At 50.5% G+C, this 23,096-nt stretch overlaps 1 protein-coding gene and 1 long non-coding RNA gene across 8 annotated transcripts in view; one reads left to right on the top strand and one right to left on the bottom strand.

Moving 5' to 3' along the window:
• Positions 1-12,593, top strand: part of LOC129023016 (uncharacterized) — a 40,473-nt gene extending 27,880 nt beyond the window's left edge. For 2 of the 3 annotated variants that reach the window (XR_010125890.1, XR_008496629.2), the window contains exons 5-6: positions 6,790-6,900; positions 8,098-12,593. This is a non-coding gene — a long non-coding RNA (uncharacterized LOC129023016). The remainder of the gene's footprint in view (positions 1-6,789; positions 6,901-8,097) is intronic. The other variant, XR_008496631.2, reaches the window with a different exon arrangement.
• DRICH1 (aspartate rich 1) overlaps positions 8,506-23,096 on the bottom strand; it is a 36,561-nt gene continuing 21,970 nt past the window's right edge. For 2 of the 5 annotated variants that reach the window (XM_063662914.1, XM_063662913.1), the window contains one exon: positions 8,506-18,952. In XM_063662914.1, the coding sequence (XP_063518984.1) occupies positions 18,948-18,952 (5 nt within the window). In that variant the 3' untranslated portion in view covers positions 8,506-18,947. Of the gene's footprint in view, positions 23,028-23,096 lie in introns of all 5 variants that reach the window. The other 3 variants (XM_063662912.1, XM_063662910.1, XM_063662911.1) reach the window with 2 other exon arrangements.

The raw sequence follows: 23,096 nt of genomic DNA on the forward strand, positions 1-23,096 counted from the left end.
GGTGCCTATAGTCCTAACTACTAGGCAGGAGAATCACCTGAACCCGGGAGGCAGAGGTTGCAATGAGCTGAGATCGTGCCACTGCACTCCAGCCTGGGCAACAGAGAGAGACTCCATCTAAAAAAACTGGTGTTTCCATCACCATGTGACCTTAGCCATCCCTTTTCTTCTTTCTGCCTCAGTTTCCTGCATAAAGTGGATAAGATGAGGATAATAGCACTGCAGGATTTGGCATGGTGCTTGTCATTAAGCAGAGACTTGGCATGGGTTTTATTTCTGGTTTTTTTTTTTTTTTTTTTTTTTTTTTAGACAGAGCCTCACTCTTAGCCCAGGCTGGAGTGCAGTGGCGCAATCTCTGCTCACTGCAACCTCTGCCTCCTGGGTTCAGGCGATTCTCTTGTCTCAGCTACCCGAGTAGCTGAGATTACAGGTGCCTGCCACCACACCTGGATAATTTTGGCATTTTAGTACAGATGGGGTTTCACCATGTTGTTCAGGCTGGTCTCTAACTCCTGACTTCAGGTGATCCACCCACCTCGACCTCCCAAAATGCTGGGATTACAGGTATGAGCTACCGTGCCTGGCCAGTACTTTGAGTTCTTATTTGTAACTCTCCCTAGGGGTTTTAGCTTACAGGATTTGAGCATTTCTGCGTTTGTGGTGATGATACTAACAAGTATGCTAAAATACATCAACAATTTTATATGTTCTGGGCTTCAGGTGTGAGCCACTATTTTCTGCATGGCCCCTGGCAACTCCTGGAATCTGCAGCCTGACCAGGAACATCAGGGTGTGTTTGTGATTATCACACTCATGACTATGGCAAAAGTTGTGTAAAAATGAACATATGGCCGGGCGCGGTGGCTCAAGCCTATAATCCCAGCACACTGGGAGGCCGAGGTGGGCAGATCACGAGGTCAGGAGATCGAGACCACCCTGGCTAACACAGTGAAACCCCGTCTCTACTAAAAATAGAAAAACTTAGCCAGGCGTGGCGGCGAGCCCCTGCAGTCCCAGCTACTGGGGAGGCTGAGGCAGGAGAATGGAGTGAACCCGGGAGGCAGAGCTTGCAGTGAGCCGAGATCACACCACTGCACTCCAGCCTGGGCAACAGAGCAAGACTCTGTCTCAAAAGAAAAAAGAAAGAAAGCTCATTGTTTTCTGTGTTCTGTTATTTCACCAGAAGAAACACATCCCCACTTGTGTCTTACAACTTTATTTCAAGGACACCTCCTCTGAGTAGTTCTCAAAATGTCTGAGTGTTGAGAGAGCCCCGGTTTTTTGTTTTTTGTTTTTTAATTTAATTTATTTATTTTGAGACGGAGTTTCGCTGTCGTTGCCCAGACTGGAGTGCAATGGTGCAATCTCAGCTTACTGCAACCTCCAGCTCCCGGGTTTAACCAATTCTCCTGTCTCAGCCTCCCTAGTAGCTGGGATTATAGGCATCTGCCACCATGCCAGGCTAATTTTTTTTTTTTTAATTTAGTAGAGATGGGTTTCCCCATGTATGTCAGGCTGGTCTCGAACTCCTGACCTCAGGTGATACACCCGCCTTGGCCTCCCAAAGTCCTGGGATTACAGGTGTGAGCCACCGCGCCAGGCCAGAGAGCCCCACTGCTTTATATGTTTTGTTGAGCCCCTAATATTCACAGGATTGTCTGTGGATTGAGAAGTTCTCTCTCTGTATTGCAAGCCTCTGAAATCACACAGAGCTCATCAATATTTGTGAAATGAGACCTAAGCATACCACTTACACAGAGACCTGGGGGACTGTGTGTTGAATGATGGTGGGACATCCTGGGGCATTAAGTACCAGGACCCTGAGGACACCGAAGATGGGCCTGTGACCAGTAAGGAGTGCTGTGCCCTGTCCCAGGCCCTGTCTGGGGATTGCTCACAACTGGGTGAGCTCCACTGGCCTCCAGCTGGCAGATTTAGAGCTGTCCCCTGTGCTCAGAATGTGACCCGATGGCCTGGTGCTCTCAAGGCCTGGCAGCGTCCTGTGTGTGTTCCCAACAGCTGCTCCCTGCACAACGCTGCTGAGCCTGCATTCAGAGCAGCCCCTCCCTCAGCCTCCTCTGTCCTCAAGTCCCCTCTCAGGCTCCTGAATCAGTGATCAGGTAGGGTCTGAGTGATCCAGGAGGGAAGGGAGTGAATTTGCATGAACAGCCCCTTCTTTTCCCTGGGAGCAGGAGGGAAATTAAACAAGCCTGGGACAGCCCAGCCCCATTGTGAGGGTCAGGGGCTGTGTTCACCACAGCCTGGATTCCTCCCTCCTCATGTCCCTCTCTCTCTGCACAGGTAGGGACAGGCCTCAGAGACCCAGGGCAGCCCCCAGTTTGTTTTCATCTCTTCTGGGTCTGGCCCTGAGAATCTTTACCCTGGTCCTTGACGCAGCACCAGTGACTATCTGTGTCTGCAGGTTCCCTCTCCAGCCTGTGCTGACTCAGCTGCCCTCCCTCTCTGCAACCCCGGGAGCATCTGCCAGACTCCCCTGCACCCTGAGCAGTGGCTTCAGTGTTGGTGACTGTGGGATACATGGGAGACGGCAGAAGCCAGGGAGCCCTCCCCAGCATCTCCTGAGCTACCACTCGCATTCAAATAAGCCCCAGGGCTCCAGTGTCCCCAGCCGCTTCTTTGGAACCAAAGATGGCCCTGAAAACGCAGGGATTCTTTACATCTCTGGGCCCCAGCTAGAGGACAAGGCTATTACTGTATGCCTGGACCAGTGATGCTTCTCACAGCAACACAGGCAGGCGGGGAAGTGGGACAAAACCTGCTGGCCCCCCAGATGCTGGCCCGTCTCTTTGTTGATGTTAAAGTGTATCTACACTAGGCCAGGCGTGGTGGCTTATGCCTGTAATCCCAGCACTTTGGGAGGTCGAGACAGGCGGATCACAAGGTCAGGAGATCGAGACCATCTGGCTAACACGGTGAAACTCCGTCTCTACTAAAAATACAAAAAATTAGCCATCCTGGTGGTGGGCGCCTGTATAGTCCCAGCTACTCAGAAGGCTGAGGCAGGAGAATGGCGTGAACCCAGGAAGCGGAGCTTGCAGTGAGCGGAGATCGCGCCACTGCACTCCAGCCTGGGCAACAGAGCGAGACTCCATCTCAATTAAAAAAAAAATGTATCTACACAACTGATACGCTTTACAAATTCAGAATTTTTTTCCAGTTTATTTTTGTTTGTTTACTAAGTATGAAGACTCAAATGACCAAAACACTTTTCAAACCAACACAACTATACACAGACATAATCTCAGAGGAATTTCTGCTGCTCCATTACCTGTGGCTCTATAATTCACATCCAGAGGGCAGCCTATAAGGAATTGTGTCCAGTCCGCAAGTGAGCAGACCTGTCATCCTCCCCTAGGGAGGCTCCCTCTTGCCCCAGAGACTCCACAGTGGCCCCAAGGAGACCCCCTGCTCTCCCTCCAGGGACTGCAGCAGGGACGGCACCAGGCCTTGTCCAGAACATTCTGGGAAGTGCAACACTCAAGATTAGAATTCAGTTGTGGGGAAACTGTCACTGTGGGGGTTAAAAATGACTGCTTCTTTGGGCCTTGCAAAGTAGCTTTGTTACTTGTAACAGATGTACAAGTAACAAACCTACTTTGTTACTTTGTAAAACCTAGAATGACTTTTTCCAAAGACTGTTACCTGTTTCAAGGTAGAATCATTGGAACTTACTGAACAACAGTGGAAAAGACAACTACACAGCCTAATTGAGGGGAGAGGGGTACTGTATACTTATTGGTAACTGGACGCGGGTAAAAGGACAAGGTCTGTCATCTCTTTAGGGACCTGTTTTATATGCCCCAACCCTGTCCCCATCTTTTTTTTTTTTTTTTGAATGTACTTAAAATAGGAACAACAAAAAACTAGGGTTGTAGAATTATAAAATTGCTTCAACCTTAGAATCTTAAGTAAGAGGCCCTCAAATGGACTTAACGTTTGTCCTTAGGGAGTCAATGTGTGTGTTGCTGCTTATTTACAGTTCAGTTGGAGCCCAGAGAGTGCCACCGTTTTCCCCACACCTCTTAGATGCCTTCCGCTTCCCAAACCCCAGAAGAGGTGGGCACCTGAGCGGGGAATCTCAGGTGACTTAGTTTGCCAGTGCCTACTCTATTGAAGAACTGGGTTTTCGTGCTCGAGAAGAAACTCGTGGCAGGGCGTGTTTCCCATCACAGGTTCACATACTGATTGTTTTTGTTGAATTTCCTTGTGCGACTTATGCCAAGTAATTATGAAGATTTTCTGTTTTGTTTTTTTGCTGAATATTTCATGGAGGCTACGAAGTTAGAATAGGCACGTCCTGGGTGTGAAAGCTTTAATTTATCTACCTCATTTATTTTTTATTTTTTGTAGCCACATTGTCTATTTTCCTATTTCAAGACCGCTGAAGTATTCCCAGGCCCTGTCTAAAACCTAAAGTTGATGTATTGGTGGGAAGAGGTGAACATTCAAGATGATTTTGTGATGCCTTTTTTTTTTTGTCGTTTCCTTTTGTATATGTGATATTGAGCAAATGAAACATTGCTCTTGGTTTAACAAGAAAGAAAGAAAAAAACTCTTAACTTCTGGGAGAAAAGTCTTTCCTCTGTATGTGGAAGGTCCTGACGGAAATACGCATCCAAGACGATTAGCCAAAGTGTTGTCCCTTCATCGTTGCACCTGACTTTAGGGTTCCGCCCCCTCTTTTTTTCTTTTTGCCAAGTTGTGCCTTTCCTTCTGGAATTGTAAGTGAACACGATAATAGTACCTGTTTACGCTGTGAAGTGGATATTGTTACAGAAAACACACCAGTGGCTTTCTCACTGTTGAGCTAATAATGCCTTGTGAATGTATGATCTATGGAGAAACCCCTGTAGTTGTACCTGCTGATGCTGTCTGCCTGTTGGAAAATAAATTTTGAATTTTTTTTTTTTCTCAAAAAAAAAATGACAGCTTCTTACCATGTTTTAGCTCACATAGTCAAAAAGAGTCCAGGGGTTTGAGAAGATCACTCCTCGATTCTGATGCCTGCCCCAGTGGAGTTTTACACAACACAATAAGATTCCTACTCCTAGAAATCCTGAAGAACAGACTTACATCTCTTGTCAAAGCAGGATGATGCTTTTTTTTTTTTTTTTTTTTTGGCAGAGTCTCCCGCTGTTGCCCAGGTTGGAGTGCAGTGACATGATCTTGGCTCACTGTAACCTCTGCCTCCTGAGTTTGAGTGATTCTCCTGCCTCAGCCTCCCTGAGTAGCTGGGACTAAAGGGGAGTGCCACCATGCCTGGCTAATTTTTTGTATTTTTAGTAGAGATGGGGTTTCACCGTGTTAGCCAGGATGGTCTTGATCTCCTGACCTCATGACCCACCCACCTCGGCCTCCCAAAGTGCTGGGATTACAGGCGTGAGCCACCATGCCTGGCCTCCCAGTGAATCTTAATTAAATGGTTGGAGAATTTTTATTTTCTCCATTTAGCCTAACCAGAAACGTCGGTTCTAGAGGTAGAACAGGTCACTCAGAGTCACCCGAGCAATCACTGCTGCATGAGCTGCTGACTTGAGGTCTAAGTGATGGAAAAGTTCACCTTTCTGCCTAGTTGCCTCTAACAGATATATCCTAAAATTAAATGAACACATTGTTTATAGCTAATCTTTCTAGGTGGCTTCATAAATCAATAAACAGACACACATTTTCCATGTGCAGATGGTGTGGAAGGTTCTAGTGTGTTCCGGTTAAACCTGGGGGTCAGATCAACTCAGGAGGCTGCCCTTGAGGAGACAGGAAAGGTCCCCTGTCCCTTAATGAAGTGGCCTTGGCCAGACTTCTGACCATGGTGAGGGAGGAAGGGGGGCATCCATAGCTCCTTCTCCTCCACTCTCAGGAAACCCTAAGCCAGGAAATAATCCTAAAGAGATCTAGGGAGGAAGAACTGAGAGGACAAGTTAACTCAGACAGGAAGACCCTAGGACTCTCCATGGGGTACGTTCATAACTGAGAAGCATCATTGCTGGCCAGGGGACTGGAAAACACACCATCTTACATCCCTGCATTCCCGCTCCAAATGTCTGAAATCCCAGGAACCCATAGCCTGTCCTCTCACCAGAGCTCTCAGGGGTACTCCTGCTCTGTAGGAGATAGAAACTGTCCCTTCATTATCCCATTACGTCATTTTTGCTGGACACAGAGTCTTCCACAGTGGGTCCTAGTCATTTCTCCCTGTTTCCTTTCATCTCCTTTCTGTCTTTTCTGAGAGTCTGATTCCATCTAACACCTCTCTTTTTTTTTTTGAGATGGAGTCTCACTCTGTCTCCCAGGCTGCTGGAGTGCATGGGCGCCATCTCAGCTCACTGCAAACTCCACCTCCCGGGTTCAAGTGATTCTCCTGCCTCAGCCTCCCGAGTAGCTGGGACTACACGCACCCGCCACCGCACTTGGCTAATTTTTTGTATTTTTAGTAGAGACGAGGTTTCACCGTGTTAGCCAGGAAGGTCTTGATCTCCTGACCTCGTGATCCACCCACCTCGGCCCCCCAAAGTGCTGGGATTACAGGCGTGAGCCACCGCGCCCAGCCCTAACACCTCTTCTCTTTCCTGTGAGGCCAGTTCTCCCCAGGTCCAGCCTCAGGGCTGCAGTTCAGAGGTCATCCCCTTCCCCTTCCCCTTCCCCTTCCCCTTCCCCTTCCCCTTCCCCTTCCCCTTCCCTTTTCTTTCTCCCTCCCTCCTGCCCTCCTTCTTTCCTTCCCTCCTTCCTCTCTCTCTTTCTCTGTCTCTCTTTCTTTTCTACTTTTGACAGGGTCTCGCATCCAGGCTGGAGTGCAGTGACACGATCACAGCTTACTGTAGCCTTGATCTACTGGACTCAAGGACCCTTCCACCTCAGCTTCGCAAGTAGTTGTGACCACAGGTACGTGTCACCCACTTGTTTGTTTTTATTTTTATTTGTGCAAATGGGGTCTCATTTTGTCGCCCAGGCTGGTTTCAAATTCCTGGCCTCATGCCATCTTCCCAACTTGGCCTCCCAGCTCTACATTTTCTTCTGAGCACTGGTCTCACGGCCTCCTACAAGTTTGGTGTGTTTTGTTTCCATTTTCGTTTATCTCAAAGAATTTTCGAACATCATTTGTAATTTCTGCTTTGATTCATTGATTGTTTAGGAGTGTGTTGTTTAATTTTTATATATTCCTGAATTCAGATTTCCTTTGTTATTGATTTCTACTTTCATTCTACTGCAGAGAAGATATTTCGATTTTAGTCCTTTTAAATTAATGAGATTTGTTTCATGGCCTAATACATGGTGTATTCCAGAGAATATTCCATGTGTGCTTGGGAAGAATCTGTATTCTGTGAGTCTGTTGTAGATGTTGTCAGGTCTAGCTGATTTATAGTTTTTCAAGTCCTCCACTTCCGTATTGATATTATGTCTCATTGTTCTAGCCAGTATTCACAGTATAGTATCGCAACTATTACTGCGAAGCTGTCTGTTTCTCTCTTCAGTTCCATCAGTCATTACTTCCTATACTTGGAGGCTCTGCAGTTAGATGCACATGTACTAATTGTTACATCTTTTTTTTTTTTTTTTGAGACAGAGTCTAACTCTCTTGCCCAGGCTGGAGTGCAGTGGTGCAATCTCTGCTCATTGCAAGCTCCACCTCCCGGGTTCACACCATTCTCCTGCCTCAGACTCCTGAGTAGCTGGGGCTACAGGTGCCCGCCACCATGCCTGGCTAATTTTTTGTATTTTTAGTAGAGAAGGGGTTTCACCGTGTTAGCCAGGATGGTCTTGATCTCCTGACCTCGTGATCTGCCCGTCTTGGCCTCCCAAAGTGCTGGGATTACAGGTGTGAGCCATAGCGCCCGGCCTGTTAAATCTTCTTGATGAAGTAACTTATTTGTCAATATATAATGTCCTTCTTTGTCTCTTGTAATAATTTTCATTGACCGACCCGACCCATCTCTCTTTTCCTTCCTTCCTTCCTTCCTTCCTTCCTTCCTTCCTCCCTCCTTCCCTCCCTCCCTCCCTCCTTCCCTCCCTCCCTCCCTCCTTCCCTCCCTCCCTCCTTCCTTCCCTCCCTCCCTCATTTAAACTGTTGGCTGGACACAGTGGCTTACATCTATAATTCCAGAATTTGGGAGGCCAAGGCGGGTGAAGTGCTTGAACCCAGAAGTTTGAGACCAGCCTGGGCAACATGGCGAAACCCAGTCTCTACAACACAGCACAACAAAACAAAACCTAAAATTAGCCGGGCACCTATAGACCCAGCTATGCAGCTACTCAGGAAGCTAAGGTCAGTGCATCTATATAGCCCTGGGGGTCAAGGCTGCAGTGAGCTATGATCACACCACTGCACTCTAGCCTGGGTGACAGAAAGAGACCGTGTTTCAAAAAAAAAAAAAAGATAAAGAAAAAGAAAAGAAAAGTACATAAGTAAACTTAACTGTTTATTGGGAACCATGTATGCACCAGGCACTAAGCTAGGGGATGAGATGGGATAAAGAGTCTGGAGACTTGGGAAAAGGCTGCACCTCTTGCTTCTCCTTAGTCAAAGAGGAAGGGGAGGTAAAATCCCTTGAAGTCAGGTCCTCCAGAGCTCCAGGACCCAAGGTGGAGCTCAGGGTGTGGCAAGGCAGCCAGGGGGCAGCATCAGGCCTGGTGGGGGGCTGGGGCTGGGAGCGGGTGGGATGTAGGGAGAGGGCTGTTCCACCCTCACCTGTGAGCTGCATGAACACCCAGTGCAGCCCTGAAATATGCTCCCCCTCTCCCTGGCCACATCTGTCTTGTTTTTCTCCTGTCCCACATCCCAGGTGGCAGCCTTGGCTGCTTCTTGCCTTACTTTTTTCCCTTGTCACCCTGAGTTCTGGTTTAGGTCAATGTTAAGATTAACCTTAGCCTGGGGATTCCCAGGGTCAGCCAGCTGCAGGCAGGGCCACCAGAGCTGGGAAGGTGAATCCCCCACCCCCATCCCTTGGCCTGGCCCCCACCCTACTCTCGCCTCAGACCTCGCTGCCCCTCCAGGCCTCCCCGGCCAACCCCTTCACCCAGGAATCTACTGGTTTCCTAAATGACTGGCCCTCAGGGTCCCTGACCCAGCTTCTCCTTGACCAGAGCGAAGGCTGGGCCCAGGGAGGGAAAGGCACTCACTTGCCCAGGATCACACAGTGTGTCACCCACAGGCCCGGGCAATAACCCAGGAGATAACAGCAATGGCTGGGGGTAGGTGAGGGTCCCCATGGGCCTGGTACTCCCTAGGCATTCTCATTTAATCCCCAAAACCAACCTGTGGGGAGACTGTTGTTATCACCCCCTGTACAGAGGAGGAAACTGAGGCCCACTGAAGGGAGTCAAACCACCCAAGGTCAAGGGCTGCTGAGGGCTGAGCTTGGGTGGGACCCCTTTTCTGTCTGACCCTGTGGTTGGGGCTCCCACAGCAGAGGCTCCACTTGGAAGAACACGCTCTGGGCTCCTGCAGACCTTCACCAGCTGCCTTCCCTCCTCCTAGCCGTTCAGGGGAGGGGTGGCCATCGGGCTCTGTAGCCCTGACTCGGCCTTACTCTGCTCTGAGGTCTCTTTTCTGCATTCCTGAAATGGGGTCAGAGCTGGGGAATGGTAAAGGGAGGTCACCCCACCTGAGCATATCTGGTGCCTGGCAGAGGGCAGTGCTCCGTACAGTTGCCCTCCATACAAGTGTGTTCCATACAGGTGTGCTCTGTACAGGTGTGCTCCGATGTGAGCTTGGGCAGGCCCCTTCCTCTCCTGATCTTGGTTTCCCCATTTGTCAGATGGGAAGCCCTGGGTTGAAAGTCAGGGCACCCTTGAGCTGGCTCTGCCGCCCCCTTTGGGATTTAACCGCTCTGAGCCTGTTATCCTACCTGTGAAATGGGACCATGATCCTGTCTGTGGGCCCCACAGAATCCCTGAGTGGCTCAGACAGACAAGACGTGTCCCGTATTTTATAAATGTACAGGGACAATAAGGCCACTCAATAGCGTCTCAACACAGGATGCAGCTGCCTTCAGGAGTTGCAGATCCAGCCAGATCTGAGGCGTTCAGGGCCTTTATTCTCAGCCTTGCTCCCTCTGGACCCTGTTCCTGCCCCTCTGCAGGGCTCTGGGGCTTAGCACATGTCAGCCTGCTGGCCCAGCCCAGTGTGCGTGTTCACAGCCCTGGTCTACCGTCCACCCCAGAAAACTCCTGTGCACCCCGCAGGGCCCTGCCCTGGACCTGCCTCCCTGCATCCTCTGCTCATTCAGTCTTCTTTACCAGGTGGTCACTGTCTGTGTCCAATTCACGGCCCAGACCCCTTCTCTCCCTTGTCCCCTGCCCCCATGAAGGCCTGGCCCAGTGCAGCGCCCAGCCATATGGCAGAATGGAAGGAATTTCTAGGTGGTGAGCAGGGTGGCAGGGCAGGTGGCATGGCAGACAGGTTCTAGGGTCTCTGAGATGATCCTTCAGGGTGGTTCCGTGGGGGCCCATGTGTACCTGCCATATCCCTGTTGAGAGAAGGGGTGCTAAGGTCACTCCTGTGCCTTTGCTCACACCCATCTTCAAGCATGCACTTCCTCCCTCTGCCCTCCAGCCCTGGTTCAAGCTCCCAGGCCTGTCTGAGGTTGCCATGGCCACCAGGCCACCTTTGCTGACATGGAATCCCCAGTATCCCCTGCCCCTTGTCTTCTTCACAGAGGGTCTCATCTGCAGTCTGAGCTCTGGACTGAGCAGGGACAAGTACTCCCAAGGGACCCCAGTGCCACAGCCCCCTTCTCCCACGGTGCATGAGCAGGCACACTTCAGGTCTCACCTGGGGCTGGGCTAGGCTGATCCTGCCTTGCCTGGGACATCAGGAGCTGAGGATCCTATATAGGTCCTCCTGTATAGGAGGCCTCAAAGGGCTTGTGGAAGGATGGGTTTGTGTGTGTGCATGGGCAGATATATGGATGGACAGACCGATGGAAAAATGGATGAGTAACTGTCCAGTCTTTAAGTCCTGTCCATGGAGGAGGGACCCAGGAAGGCCTCTTGGGGACAGCTATGCTTCCAGGTTCCTTGTTACTACCCAAGACCTTAGGGTCCCAGCGCAGCAATTCAAAGGGTCCCCATTTCCTTTTCCCTCCCTGTAACTGGCCCAGCCCCCCCCTGAAATGTCCAAGGTCTGGAGGCAGCAGGTGGGGTGTGACCTGTAGGGACCCACTTCTAGCTTCGGCCAATCCTGCCCACCCTGGGTCCCTCTGAGTTCCAAGTATCTGGCTGTGCCCTACAGTTTGCACAGCACCCAGCATTTTGAACAGTTCCTGCGGAGCCCTGAGGAGGGGGCAGGGCCTGCAAGAACAGAAGCTTCTGGAGCAGAAGATGCCGCTTCTTACCCTTGACTGACTGTGATCTTGAGACCCTGTCTAGCTCAGGTCTGGGCACAGGGCTTGGGCACCTCAGTGCCAGGACACAGGCCCATTTTCCAGCTGGGTTGTTGGAAGCTTCATTAGCAGAACTCTCCTATACCCCAATGTCCCCACCCCCAGCAGCCTCCCCTCTAAAAACCATTTGACAATTTCTAATAAGCATGTGCTTATGCATATCAAGCAAACCCTACTCCTAGGTTTTTATCTAAATGGAATGAAAACTGACGTTCAAACAAAAATTTGTATGCAAATATTTATACTGGTTTTATTCACCATTGGCAAGAAGCAGAAACATCTGGTTTGACTCACCACACACACACACACACACCACACACACACACAAACACACCACACACACACACAACTCACACACAACACACGCAACACACACACAACACACGCAACACACGCAACACGCAACACGCACACACGCAACACGCACACAACGCAACACACGCAACAACACGCACACGCAACACACGCCACACACGCAACACACGCTCACACACGTGCACACGCAACACACACAACACACACGCACACACACGCAACACACACACGCAACACACAACACACACAAACACACACACACACGGAAATAGCCCAACTGTCATTCAACTGGTGAATGGCTAAACACATTGTGATACCTTCAAAAATGGAATCATACTCAGCAATAATAGGGAACAAACTATTGATCCATAAGGCAACTGGGATGAATTGCAACATTGTTACACTGAACTCAGGAAGCCAGACTCAGAAGGTTACATACTTAGACTCCTACTCAGCATTAAAAAGGAAAAAACTATGTTGCAACCGAGCCACCTGGAGGAACACCCAGAAAACTATACTGAGTAGGAGAAAGCCAGTCCCCAGAAGTCATATACTGTATAATTCCATGTGCAGAACATTCTTGAAATAACAAAATTATACAAGTGGAGACCACATTAGCAGTTGCCAGGGGCTAAGGAGGGGTTTGGGACAGTGGGAAGTGAGTGTTCCTGTGAAAGGCCAACATGAGGGATGTTTGGGAGGGAACCCTTCTGTTCTTGCTGTATCAATGTCAGTCTCCTGGCTGTGATCTGTTACTGTAGCCGCAAGGTGCTACCCTTGAGGGAACTGGCCCGAGTGCCTAGGATCCCTCTGTATGATCCCTCACAACTGCATGAAAAACTACGATTATCTCAAAATAAAAAGTTTAAAAAACGGTCACATCCTTAACGTTTGCATTTCTATGATATTCTGCAAAAAGCAAAAGTATAGGGTCAGAAAGAGATCAGTGATTGCCATGGTTGGGGTCCAGAAAGGGTTTGACTATAAAAGGAACATAAGGGCTGAGAACAGGGGCCAGGAATTTGAGACCAGCCTGGTCAACATGGCGAAACCCTATCTCTACTAAAAATACAAAAATTACCCAGGTGTGGTGACCACACTTGTAATTCCAGCTACTTGAGAGGCTGAGGCAAGAGAATCACTTGAATCCAGGAGGCAGAGGTTGCAGTGAGCCGAGATCCACCTTTGCACACCAGCCTGGGTGACAGAGTGAGACTGTGTCTCTAAAAAAGGGGTGCTTAAAGAAATTTGGGGGGGTGGAAATATTCTGTATTTCAATTGTGATAGTTACATGAGTCAATGATTTTTAAAAAATTATACTGTTTTATTAGCTGCACCAAAAAGAGCAAACTTTACTGTAAATTAAAGTAGAAATGTTTCAAATGTTTAAATGTTTTAAAATGTTTATTATGTCATTACAGTTGTCAAAAACATATTTATCTTAAATGTTTAATGTTTCCTACCATAGATGTAAGTTTATTTTACCTCCCCCTACTGTTTGACATTAAAGCTGTTTCCACTTTTCCCTCCATGAACACATTTACTTTTTTTTTTTTTTTTTTTTTTTGAGACACTCTCGCTGTGTCACCCAGGCTGGAGTGCAGTGGCAGAATCTTGGCTCAGTGCAACCTCCGCCTTCCAGGTTCAAGCGATTCTCCTACCTCAGCCTCCCACACATTAAGAATTTTTAGCTGAAGTTTTATCTCCCCAAGACAAATTTCTAGAAGTGGAATGACTTGATTAAAAGGAATGTACATTTTTATGATTTTTCATACATGTTTCTGAAATCCAGTCTCCCTCGGGCAGCCGCCGAGAATGCCCGCTACTCCCCATCAACCTCTGGTGCCCCCAATTCAGCTTCACCCTCCCATTTCACAGCAATCTGGGCCCCTGGGTGGCTTAAACCTGTGCCTCCTCCCGGCTCCTCACCTCCCCCGGACCTGGCTAACCCCACTCTCCGCCCCGGGCCTCCCTCCTCTAATCTGGTCTACACCAGCCTCTCATCAGAAACACACAAATCTGATGATCAGTCTCCTACCCAAATCCCTCCAAAGACTCCTCCTGGATCTGAGGATAAAGGCGGGCCACAAGGACCCTGTTGTCTGTCAGCCTCTCCCTCCGTGTCCCCCGGGAGCTCCCCGCCACAGCCCTTGGTGTCCTCTCCACTGGCACTGCTGCCTTTGAGGGGCGCCCATCACCAGCCAGTGCTGCTTGATCTGTGAGACCAGTATTGGCATCCCCCCACTGCAGAGGGGGGACCCCCTCCCCCTTTATTGCTCCAAAAATGGGCCATGATCTGTCCTCCTGACTGCACAGTCCCCTTCCGTTTGGCCCATCCTCCCTGTGTCCCCCAGCCTGGCCTTCAGTAAGCCTTTATGAGCAAGTCGATGAGTGGATGGCCTTGTGGGAGACCAAGCCAAGCCCTTGCTGCCTTCTGGGGACGCTTTGCAGACCACCACTTCCCTTGGGCATTTGGTTTAAAATACAGAATGTGCTGACATGATCACAGTGTTCTCTTAACTGTTCATCAGCAAAGCCCAGGGCTGTCCTTGCTCTTCCCTCTCCTGTTCCCCCTTCTCCTGAATCTGTCCTCATATCAGTCGAACTGCCTGGGTCACCACAACACCCTCCCTGGGGTGTCTCTAGTACTGGATTCCCACCCCTGCCCACCCATCCAACTCTGGTCTCGTCAATTCCCTGCAAACAGCCTCCAGGACTCCCCAGATGAGTCTGTCCTCCAGGGATGAGTTCTCTGGGTCTGGGCCTGGCACCTGTCTAGTCTGCTCTCAGACCGCCTTGGCCCCAGGACTCACTTGCTCCAGCCCTGTGGGCCGCCTGGGAGCTTCTTGAGGCTCTATGCCTGGGAGTCCCCTGCCAGGTGTCCCCTGCACCTGTCACTAATCCTCTGTGGAGACCCCTCGGGCTTTCCCTGTCCCAGTCTCTGTCCTGCAAGCATCACACTGCATATGGCTGTCACCTCACATGACCCCTCCTTTTGTGGACTTGAGTTGGGTTAAGTCTGGTTCCTCCAGGACCTCAGCCCTGGCACAAAGCCTAACCCTGATGGAGACTCCTTGCCTAGAAGTCCCTGCAGGACACTGAGACCCCGGTCCCAGCCTGGCACCCACTAGTTTTAACCCTCCCCTGACAGAGGGACTGCTGGACTGCTGGTGTTGCACAGGGTCAGCTTTCCTCATGGAAGCCCTCACCACAGCTACTGCAGGAGTGGGCATCAGGCTGCAAGGCCCTCACCAATCAGGAACCCTCACTTTGCAGAAGGGGAAACTGAGGTTGCAGAGGTGCACATGTCAGCTCCATCAGCTCGGGACAGGAAGAGGGAAGAGCTGGAGTTGGACTAACTAAAACCCTATGTCTTTCTCAATCAGTAGTGCTGCTAAGCTGACACTATCTTTATTACCTGGTTCCTTTCAGAGTTGATATTTGGAATAAAGTAGATGGCCTTCCCTTTATTTCTGTGAAATTACATCTTGATCTAGTTGTCCCAGTCCATTGCATTTGGTGCAATTGTCCAAGGTACTCATGAACTCTGCCAGCTCTGTGATATGAGCTGAGTGACTTGGGCGGGTCGCCTCACCTCTCTGGCCTCTATCCCTATTTGTACAATGGGGATCACAGCAGGACCTGCCTATGAGGCCACCAAGATGGAGGTTCTGTCCCTGAAATTATTATCACCTGAGGTATAAAGTTCACCAGTGATGAACACACCATTGTGATCCAGAAGGTTGTAAATGAACCCAGATGCTCAGTGCTTTGTCTGGGGACCTCCCACCACACACAGAGGGCAAGGACTGGGGTCACACAGGGAGAAGGGCTGCACCATGTCCCCCCACAGGCCCTTCCCAGGGCCTTTCCCTCAGAGGCACCTGCACCCTGTGTGGGCTTGGGTTTCCTAGGAGTCAGTCCTAGGAGGTGACCCTGGCTGAAGTCTAGTGACCAAGAGACCCCAGGGAAGGCCCCCACAACATCAGCTGGATCCCACCACCTGGTGCTCAGGGAGGTGGCCCCTGCCCAGTGGGGGAAAGGGCGTGGAGGTGGCACATACATAGTGGGAGGAGGAGGGAGAGAGGAGAGGAGAAAGGAGGTGCCTGGGTGCCCTGTGGGGACGGCGTCTGCATCCCCTGTGGACATCCTGCCCCTGCCTCCATTCCCGCCCCTGCCTCCATTCCTGCCCTAGCCAGAGGGCTGGGGGGAGGCCAGTGAGATGCTGGCCTTGGTGCCAAATTTAAGAGGGGCCAGAAAGCTCAGTAATCAAGGTAAATAATATTTTGATGTGATATTTAAAAATAAAAATTAGGCCAAGCACGGGCTAATTATGGGCTCATGCCTGTAATCCAAGCACTTTGGGAGACTGGGGCAGGTGGATCACTTGAGGTCAGGAGTTCAAGATCAGTCTGGCCAACATGGCAAAATACCATCTTTACAAATAAAAAAATTAGCTGGGCATTGTGGTGTGCACCTTTAATCCCAGCTACTTGGGAGGCTGAGGTAGGAGAACCACTTGAACCTGGGAGGCAGAGGTTACGGTGAGCTGAGTTCATGCCACTGCACTCCAGCCTGGGTGACAGAGTGAGACCCCACCTCAAAAAAGAAAAAAAAAAACGAAAATTTAACTCAAACAAGTTCATGATAGACAAAATAGTAAATCTTTAGCGAAAGCTAGTGTCTACCCAGGCCCCTCTAGGGGTTGATGTTCCTCCTCACCCCTTTGGATTGTCTCCTCCACATTCCATAAAATCTCTCAACCCTTACCTGCCCCACAAAACTCTCGGGGCTGGACCAACCACTTCCCCTCCAGGCTTCCAGCTCCAGCTGGGAGGAGCCAGGTGGGGCCTGTTTATGGGGGAAACTTGCCTCATTGTACTTCTGCCAGTACCTGCAACCCAGCTGTGCCATGTGGAGCCCCCCCTCCCACAGAGCCTGAGGTCCCTTCAAGACCCCTTGGCCAGAGCCTATGGCTTCCCATCGGCTTTAGTTGGCGCACAGCTCTTTTTGGTGTGTGAGACACTGTCCTACAACTCTGAGAGGTCTTCCATCTCAGAGTCGAACCAAAGCTCAAGGGCTGGTCTGACCAGGCGAGTCTCCAACTCCTTTGAAATATTTTGGGTGGGAAGGGGGGAATTTCTTGGCTCCCCTAGTCTGGGACAGTGGTAGGGAAGAGCGGAGGGTCTCCTGGTGTGCCTGGGCCCCACAGCAGTGAGCTGCCGGATCTCCCAGGGGTGGCTGCTGCCTCTCAGGCCACTGTGCCCTGCTATGGCAGATGCCCCCTGAGATGCCAGCGACCAAATGCTGGCCCTCCCTGGGTCCTCTGCGCCTGCCCTCTCACTCAGCCCCTGACATGGCTCCACCCACAGCCTCCTGCTGACTTCTCAGGCCCCTGGCCAGGCAGCTTCGGGGGGTGATGGGGAACTTGCAAGTTCTTTTTTCAAACCCACCCAGTTGCTCTGCAAAATCCTTCCTGAGCCCTGCAGGCCAACCAGCATGGGAGGGGGTGTGGCCGGTCCACCCTCAGTGCCCTTTCCTGTCGTGTCTGATCCACTCACTGATATGGAAGCTGCAGAGGGAGGAGCAGCTCCAGGAGCTCATCCTGGACCCGCTGGCCCCTGCCTGCAGGAGGATGCAGGAGAGGGTCTGGCACCTCCACCCCATGAGGAAGGCAAGAACAAGAGAAGCACTGGTGACGATCCTGATACCCATTGGTCACTGAGTGGCTCCTGTGCACCAGGCATTGTCTCCAAACCTCACATTTAGACAACCCTCCAGGGAGGTGATGTCTGCCTTCACAGGTGAGGAAATGGAGGCACAGTGCCCCAGGTCACGTAGGATCACAATCTACATCCTGGCCTCAAAACTGGGGGAGCACAAAGACTTGGAGCTTGTGATGGTTGGGGGCTGTTACCACACTGGGCCCTTCATCGTGAGGATGGGCCAGTCACTGACCCCGAGTCCCTGCCTTGGCCGTGGCCATGTCCCCTTGCTGGGGGGGGGCCTCTTGCCTTCCCTACGTCCAGGCTTCTTTTTCTTCTGAGAATCTCATTAGAGGCCCGGGTGAGTTATTTCTCCAAGTGTGGCCCCTGAACCAGACCCTGGGTGGTCTGTGGAAATGCATGTTCCCAGGCCCCATCCCAGCCCCATCATTCTTAGGTTTGCACAGAGGTCCCTTTCCGTGGGACCAGGAGAGTGGCTTTCCAGGAGAGAACTTTCTCTCTGAAACTGCAGCCTCCCCAGCCTCCCCGCATCCTCCTGTGTCCACTGTGAGTGATCACCACAGTTGCCATCACTTTCTGTGTCATCCCCAAGGGGAGCTCCTGAGGACAAGGCTTTGCTCAGTTTGCTGCTCCAGACCCAAAGGTCACAGCAGGGGAGCTTTGGCCCCAAGTTGAGAATTACCTGGCCCAAAAGAGTGCTGAGAGGGGGAAACCCAGCTCTTGCCTCAGCGTCTCGTTGCGTGAATGAATCAGGGAATCCCTGCAGCAGGGGGACAGGGTGGCACCTCCCCTTGAGACTCTGCAGGCACAAGGGTCAAAAGAGGGCTAGGGTGACAGAGAGTGAGAAGAGGCCCCCATAGGCTGTTAGAAATTCCCTGTGTTGGTGGCCTGCCGAGAAGTACGTGGCCCTGGACGCACAAGCCATCAGCCTGCTCCTGAAGCTGCTACACTCACCCATGGGCAGGGTGTGCCTGAAGGCCACCAAGGCCCTCACCATGCTGCCAGAGGCCCCTGAGGGCTGCAAGGTCCTGCAGGCACACTTGCACACCTTCCGTGTCCTGGAGGAGGACTCTGACAGCAAGGCTTATGAGGGCAAGGCCTTATAGAAGGTGACTCAGATCGCCATCGATGTCATTGAGTGGAAACCCTGAGCCCCTCATTGGGTCAGACCTGATCAGCCACCTCTGCACCTGAATAAATGCGCTCAGTCTCTTTATTTCAAGTTGGAATGGCACTTTCTATTCCTGGACCACGGTCACGTCTCTTCTCACTCTCCTGCCAAAGGCGAAATGCCAGGCCCAGAAGCACCAGGTCCTGGATGGTACAGGCCAAACCCAGTGCTGGGGATGGGTGGGAGGTGGCCTTGGAGTTTTGCTGTCTGTTGGGGCCAACAGTTTTCCTCAGAACGTTGAAAGGACTGAGACCTCCAGGGGCAAAGCTGGGGACCCTGCAGCACACGCGGGCCTGCCCTTTGGGTCAGCACCCTGGTCGGCTCCACAGAAGGGCTTCACCCTGGATGAAGAAGAGACAATCCCTTTTCAGTGAGGGCAGGCTCCCAGCTTTGTGCACTATGACATCATCCCACTAAGCAGCCTCCACGCAAGGATCTCCTGGGCTCCCGCCTCTGCAGTCCACGCTGAGGAGAAATTAGAGATGCAGGAACTCATCTCCAATGACCAGGGACAGAGGTGCCTCTGTTACAAGGGGAGGGCCAGGAACACAGCCTATGTTGGGACCTAGAAGTCCTCAGCACCATACCCTTGCCCCCATTCTCCAAGGCCCATTTACCACACCATTATCAGCTTCTGGGATTTAAGAAGCTGCTGCTGGGAGAGGTATGGGAGCCAGCCTGGAAGAGGCAACTGGTCGTTCAACTGTAGCCCAAAGGCACAAACTGCCACCCCAGACAGCTGAGGCTGGACAAGGGCAGAGGGACAGCCAGTGGCTATAAGCCCACACTATGGAGGGAGCCTGCTGTGTTGAGACCCCACCTCTACACTGACTGTTTATCTATGGAGCCTGGGGCAAGTTGATTAACTGCTCAGTGCCTCAGTTTTCCTAGGTCTAAAGTGGGGCTAGTAATTGTGCCTATCTTAAATGGGTATGATTTTGGCAGTGCCGGGGCATCACACTGAAAATAAGTGCCTTGTACATTGTGGGTACCCAGGAAGCCAGTTTATGGCCCCTCAGAAGAGACCCATCAGCAGGCATCTGAGGGAGCCTGGAGTCCTGCATCCTGCAGGTGCCTGGGGTCCTATGCCCAGGAGAAGCTGCTCCCTCACTCCACAGCAGTCTACAGAGCACCCCCTGACCAGGGGTACACCTGTTTGTGCAGGTACAAGGAGGGAGCCCTGGGCCTCTCTGGGCTCTGACCTTCCCTGGCAGGACTGTAGAGGGCCCAGAACCCTGCCTTCTCTCAGCCAGGCCCTTCCCTCCCTTCCCAAACTCACAGCCTCCTCACCGCTCTCTGCCTCAGACTCAGGACTAATCTCATTATGTCCTTCATCCCTGTTTGCATCAGGGGCTGCAAGAAGCTCAGCTCACCTCCCCTTCATGGCCCCAAATACTCCTTTTCTGATTCCATCTGCTGAAATCTTTTTTCCAAGCCCTCCGGAGGCCCCAGGGCCTCAGCCTCTCCCTGGAACATTCTTTCCTTTCTTGCTTGGACTGAAACCTAGCTCTCCTGAGACCTGCTTCCCGACCCTGGGCGTCCTCCTATGTGGGGCTGCTTTCCTCCCTCCCTATCCCTCATGCCATCACTGGAGTGGGACAGGTCCTTACAGACCATCTCCTATGCCCGTTCTGAGGAGCCCTCTGGTTCTGAATCCCTCCACAGGCTCTGTGGCCCTGGCCCTCTCCCCTCCCCAGCACCACCCCACCAGATTGCTCTTGCAGGGCATGACGTGGACTCCATGTGGCTGAGCCTAACCACCAGTCCTCAGGCCTCATCTTTCTTTGGTCATCAGCATTTCCCCAGTGAAGCCTCACCACCTACCCCTCCCTGAAACATTTCCAGGAAATGAGGCCACTTCTCTGCAATTTTGGTTTTTCAGTAATGTGCTATTGTGCTCTTTAAGCAACTGATACACATCGTGGTATGTTTAAGCTTTTAGGGAAGTGGGAGGATACTGGGGGCTGCTGTGTGAGCACCTCTATGCCATACCAAGTAAGACCAGTGCGGGAAACTGGACCACTAAGCTGCAGGACTACCTCCCCCTCCAGGATGCTTTTCACAACTTTCAAGATCCCCTCACTGGAGACCTTCCATGGCCTGGACTCATCTTAGGCCTCCCTGTTCTGTCCATGTGCTACTGGGGTGCCTGCCGATCAGACAATTGGCGATGCTGTCACTGAACTCACTGCCCGCGGGGACTCGTGGTCTTTGGTGCATTCCAGGCTCCACCACAGTCTCTGCATCCACAGGCAACTGTGGTCCTGGCTGCTCTCTGCTGTTAGGTTTCCCTTCCATTTTTACTTATTTGCCTAAAGAACTTCGTACAAAATTCTATTTAAAAGCACATTTTTTTTTTTATACAGAGACCCAGTGCGGTTGACTATATCTAATTTTTAACCTATTAGATGGGCAATTTTTTTTTTTTTTTTTTTTTTTTTTGAGACGGAGTCCTGCTCTGGGTGATTCTCTTTGATTCTCTCTGTTCTCATTCCACCACATACTCTATGGACACATAATCCTTCAATTGCACTCATATAACCTGTCAGTAACTTTTCACTCCCTGAGCCAACAGCTTCTCCAGCCAAGTTTCAGCAAGACCAATTTCTGACCCATGGAGCAATGGGTAACAGCAGCCTCACTGAGCTCACACGCCCAGCTGTGGAAGCAAATTTCATTTTATGGTAAGTCTACTTTGCCAGTACAGGTGGTGTAGCATGTTAGTTTATAGAGTAGCCTTTGGTGTTAAAGAGATCCAGCTCTTGGTGTCTATCCTGAGTAATTTACTTAACTGAGACTCACATTCCTCATGTGTATAATGACTATAACAAAACTAATTCTGTCTCAAAGTGATTGTGACACTTCAAGGAGGCAACATACAGAAGTGCCCATATACTCAATTTATAGCTGTTATTATTTTCATTCTTAAGCACCTGCTTATTAACTACAGTCATATGTAGCAGAATGGCATTTTGGTCAATGACACACCACATGTATGACAGTGGTCCCGTAAGATTGTAACAAAGCTGAAAATTTCCTTTTGCCAAGTCGTAACTGTTGGAATGCCGGCGCAATGCATTACATGTCTGTGGTGAGGCGGGTGTAAACAAATCTACTGCGCTGCATCATTAGAGTAAAACAACATTTCTTTTTGGTAAACATCTTAAGTAATACGTTATACAAATGAAAGCCTAACCACAGTGATGGAATTTTTAGAAAGAGACAAAACTAAGAGCCCACGAGGATTTGGAGAAATGGCTACTCACATATGCTGTTAGAGGAGCATGAATTGGTGTTATCATTTTGGAAAAAGTTTGGCATTATTTATGATAGTGAAAGATATGCCCCTTCTAACATTCTACTCCACAGAAGTGAGTGCTGGTATTATTCCAAAACCACTGACAAAAATACTCAAAACACCATTACTTGACATAGCTACAATTATATTAAAAATAACCCTGGTCAGACACAGTGGCTCATGCCTATAATCCAAGCACATTGTGAGGCTGAGGTGGACAGATCGCCTGAGGTCAGGAGTGCATCACCAGCCTGGTCAACATGGTGAAACTCTATCTCTACCAAAAATACAAAAAATTAGCCAAGCGTGGTGACGGGCACCTGTAGTCCCAGTTACTCAGGAGGCTGAGGCAGGAGAATGGCGAGAACGCCAGAGGTGGAGCTTGCAGTGAGCCGAGATCACACCACTGCACTCCAGCCTGGGTGATAGAGCAAGACTCCGTTTCAAAAAAAAAAAAAAGAATGAAAAAGAAAAGTCTAGAACTTAAGTGATCAATATCAACTTAAAGAACAAAACCAAAGCCAAATTTTTGAAGACAGGAAACAGTGTGATACTATCTTTTGTGGGAAGGAACTCCTGGCTTCCCCACAAAGTAGAGAACTGGGGAGAAAGAAGCCTCATCTCAGAATCTGTGAGTGAGTTGGGAAGTGGAGCCTGGAAATGTGCTCAAGGTCAAACTTTCCTCCTCCCTTCCAAGGAGACTGGAGTTTTACCAGTGAGCCCAGAGTGAATATTCACTCCACCATCCACCCCGGGAGATCCCTTTAAACCAAGAGCGCACAGTGAGGACAGAAACATGAATGTGCACTAACAAGTCCTGAAAGTTCAGACGGTGATTCTCGATTTCCCCTTGGCACACAGCACAAGGACTGTTTCTCTAGGTTCCAGGAAATACCTGTGAGAGAGTTGCATCCCCCAGATTCCCTTCATCACAGATGACACCCAGTGCTTAAGCCTACACCCCTTGGGCACAATCCCAAGGAGTGTTGACTAATCCAAACCAAAGGCTCTGATGTTCCACAGGCAGAAAAGAGCCGGTGCACTGCAAAGATAATCTCTCATGAACGCAGCACCCTCATAGCCCATAGAGACAGTTCTTACCATGATGCCAAGAAACTCTGAAAACAACAAGCCAGACCTCACACATGTTTCCATTTTCTTTCTGATTTCATACCCCCTCCCTCAGC

This window comes from Pongo pygmaeus, chromosome 23, assembly GCF_028885625.2.
Source record: "Pongo pygmaeus isolate AG05252 chromosome 23, NHGRI_mPonPyg2-v2.0_pri, whole genome shotgun sequence".
NCBI classification, from domain to species: domain Eukaryota; kingdom Metazoa; phylum Chordata; class Mammalia; order Primates; family Hominidae; genus Pongo; species Pongo pygmaeus.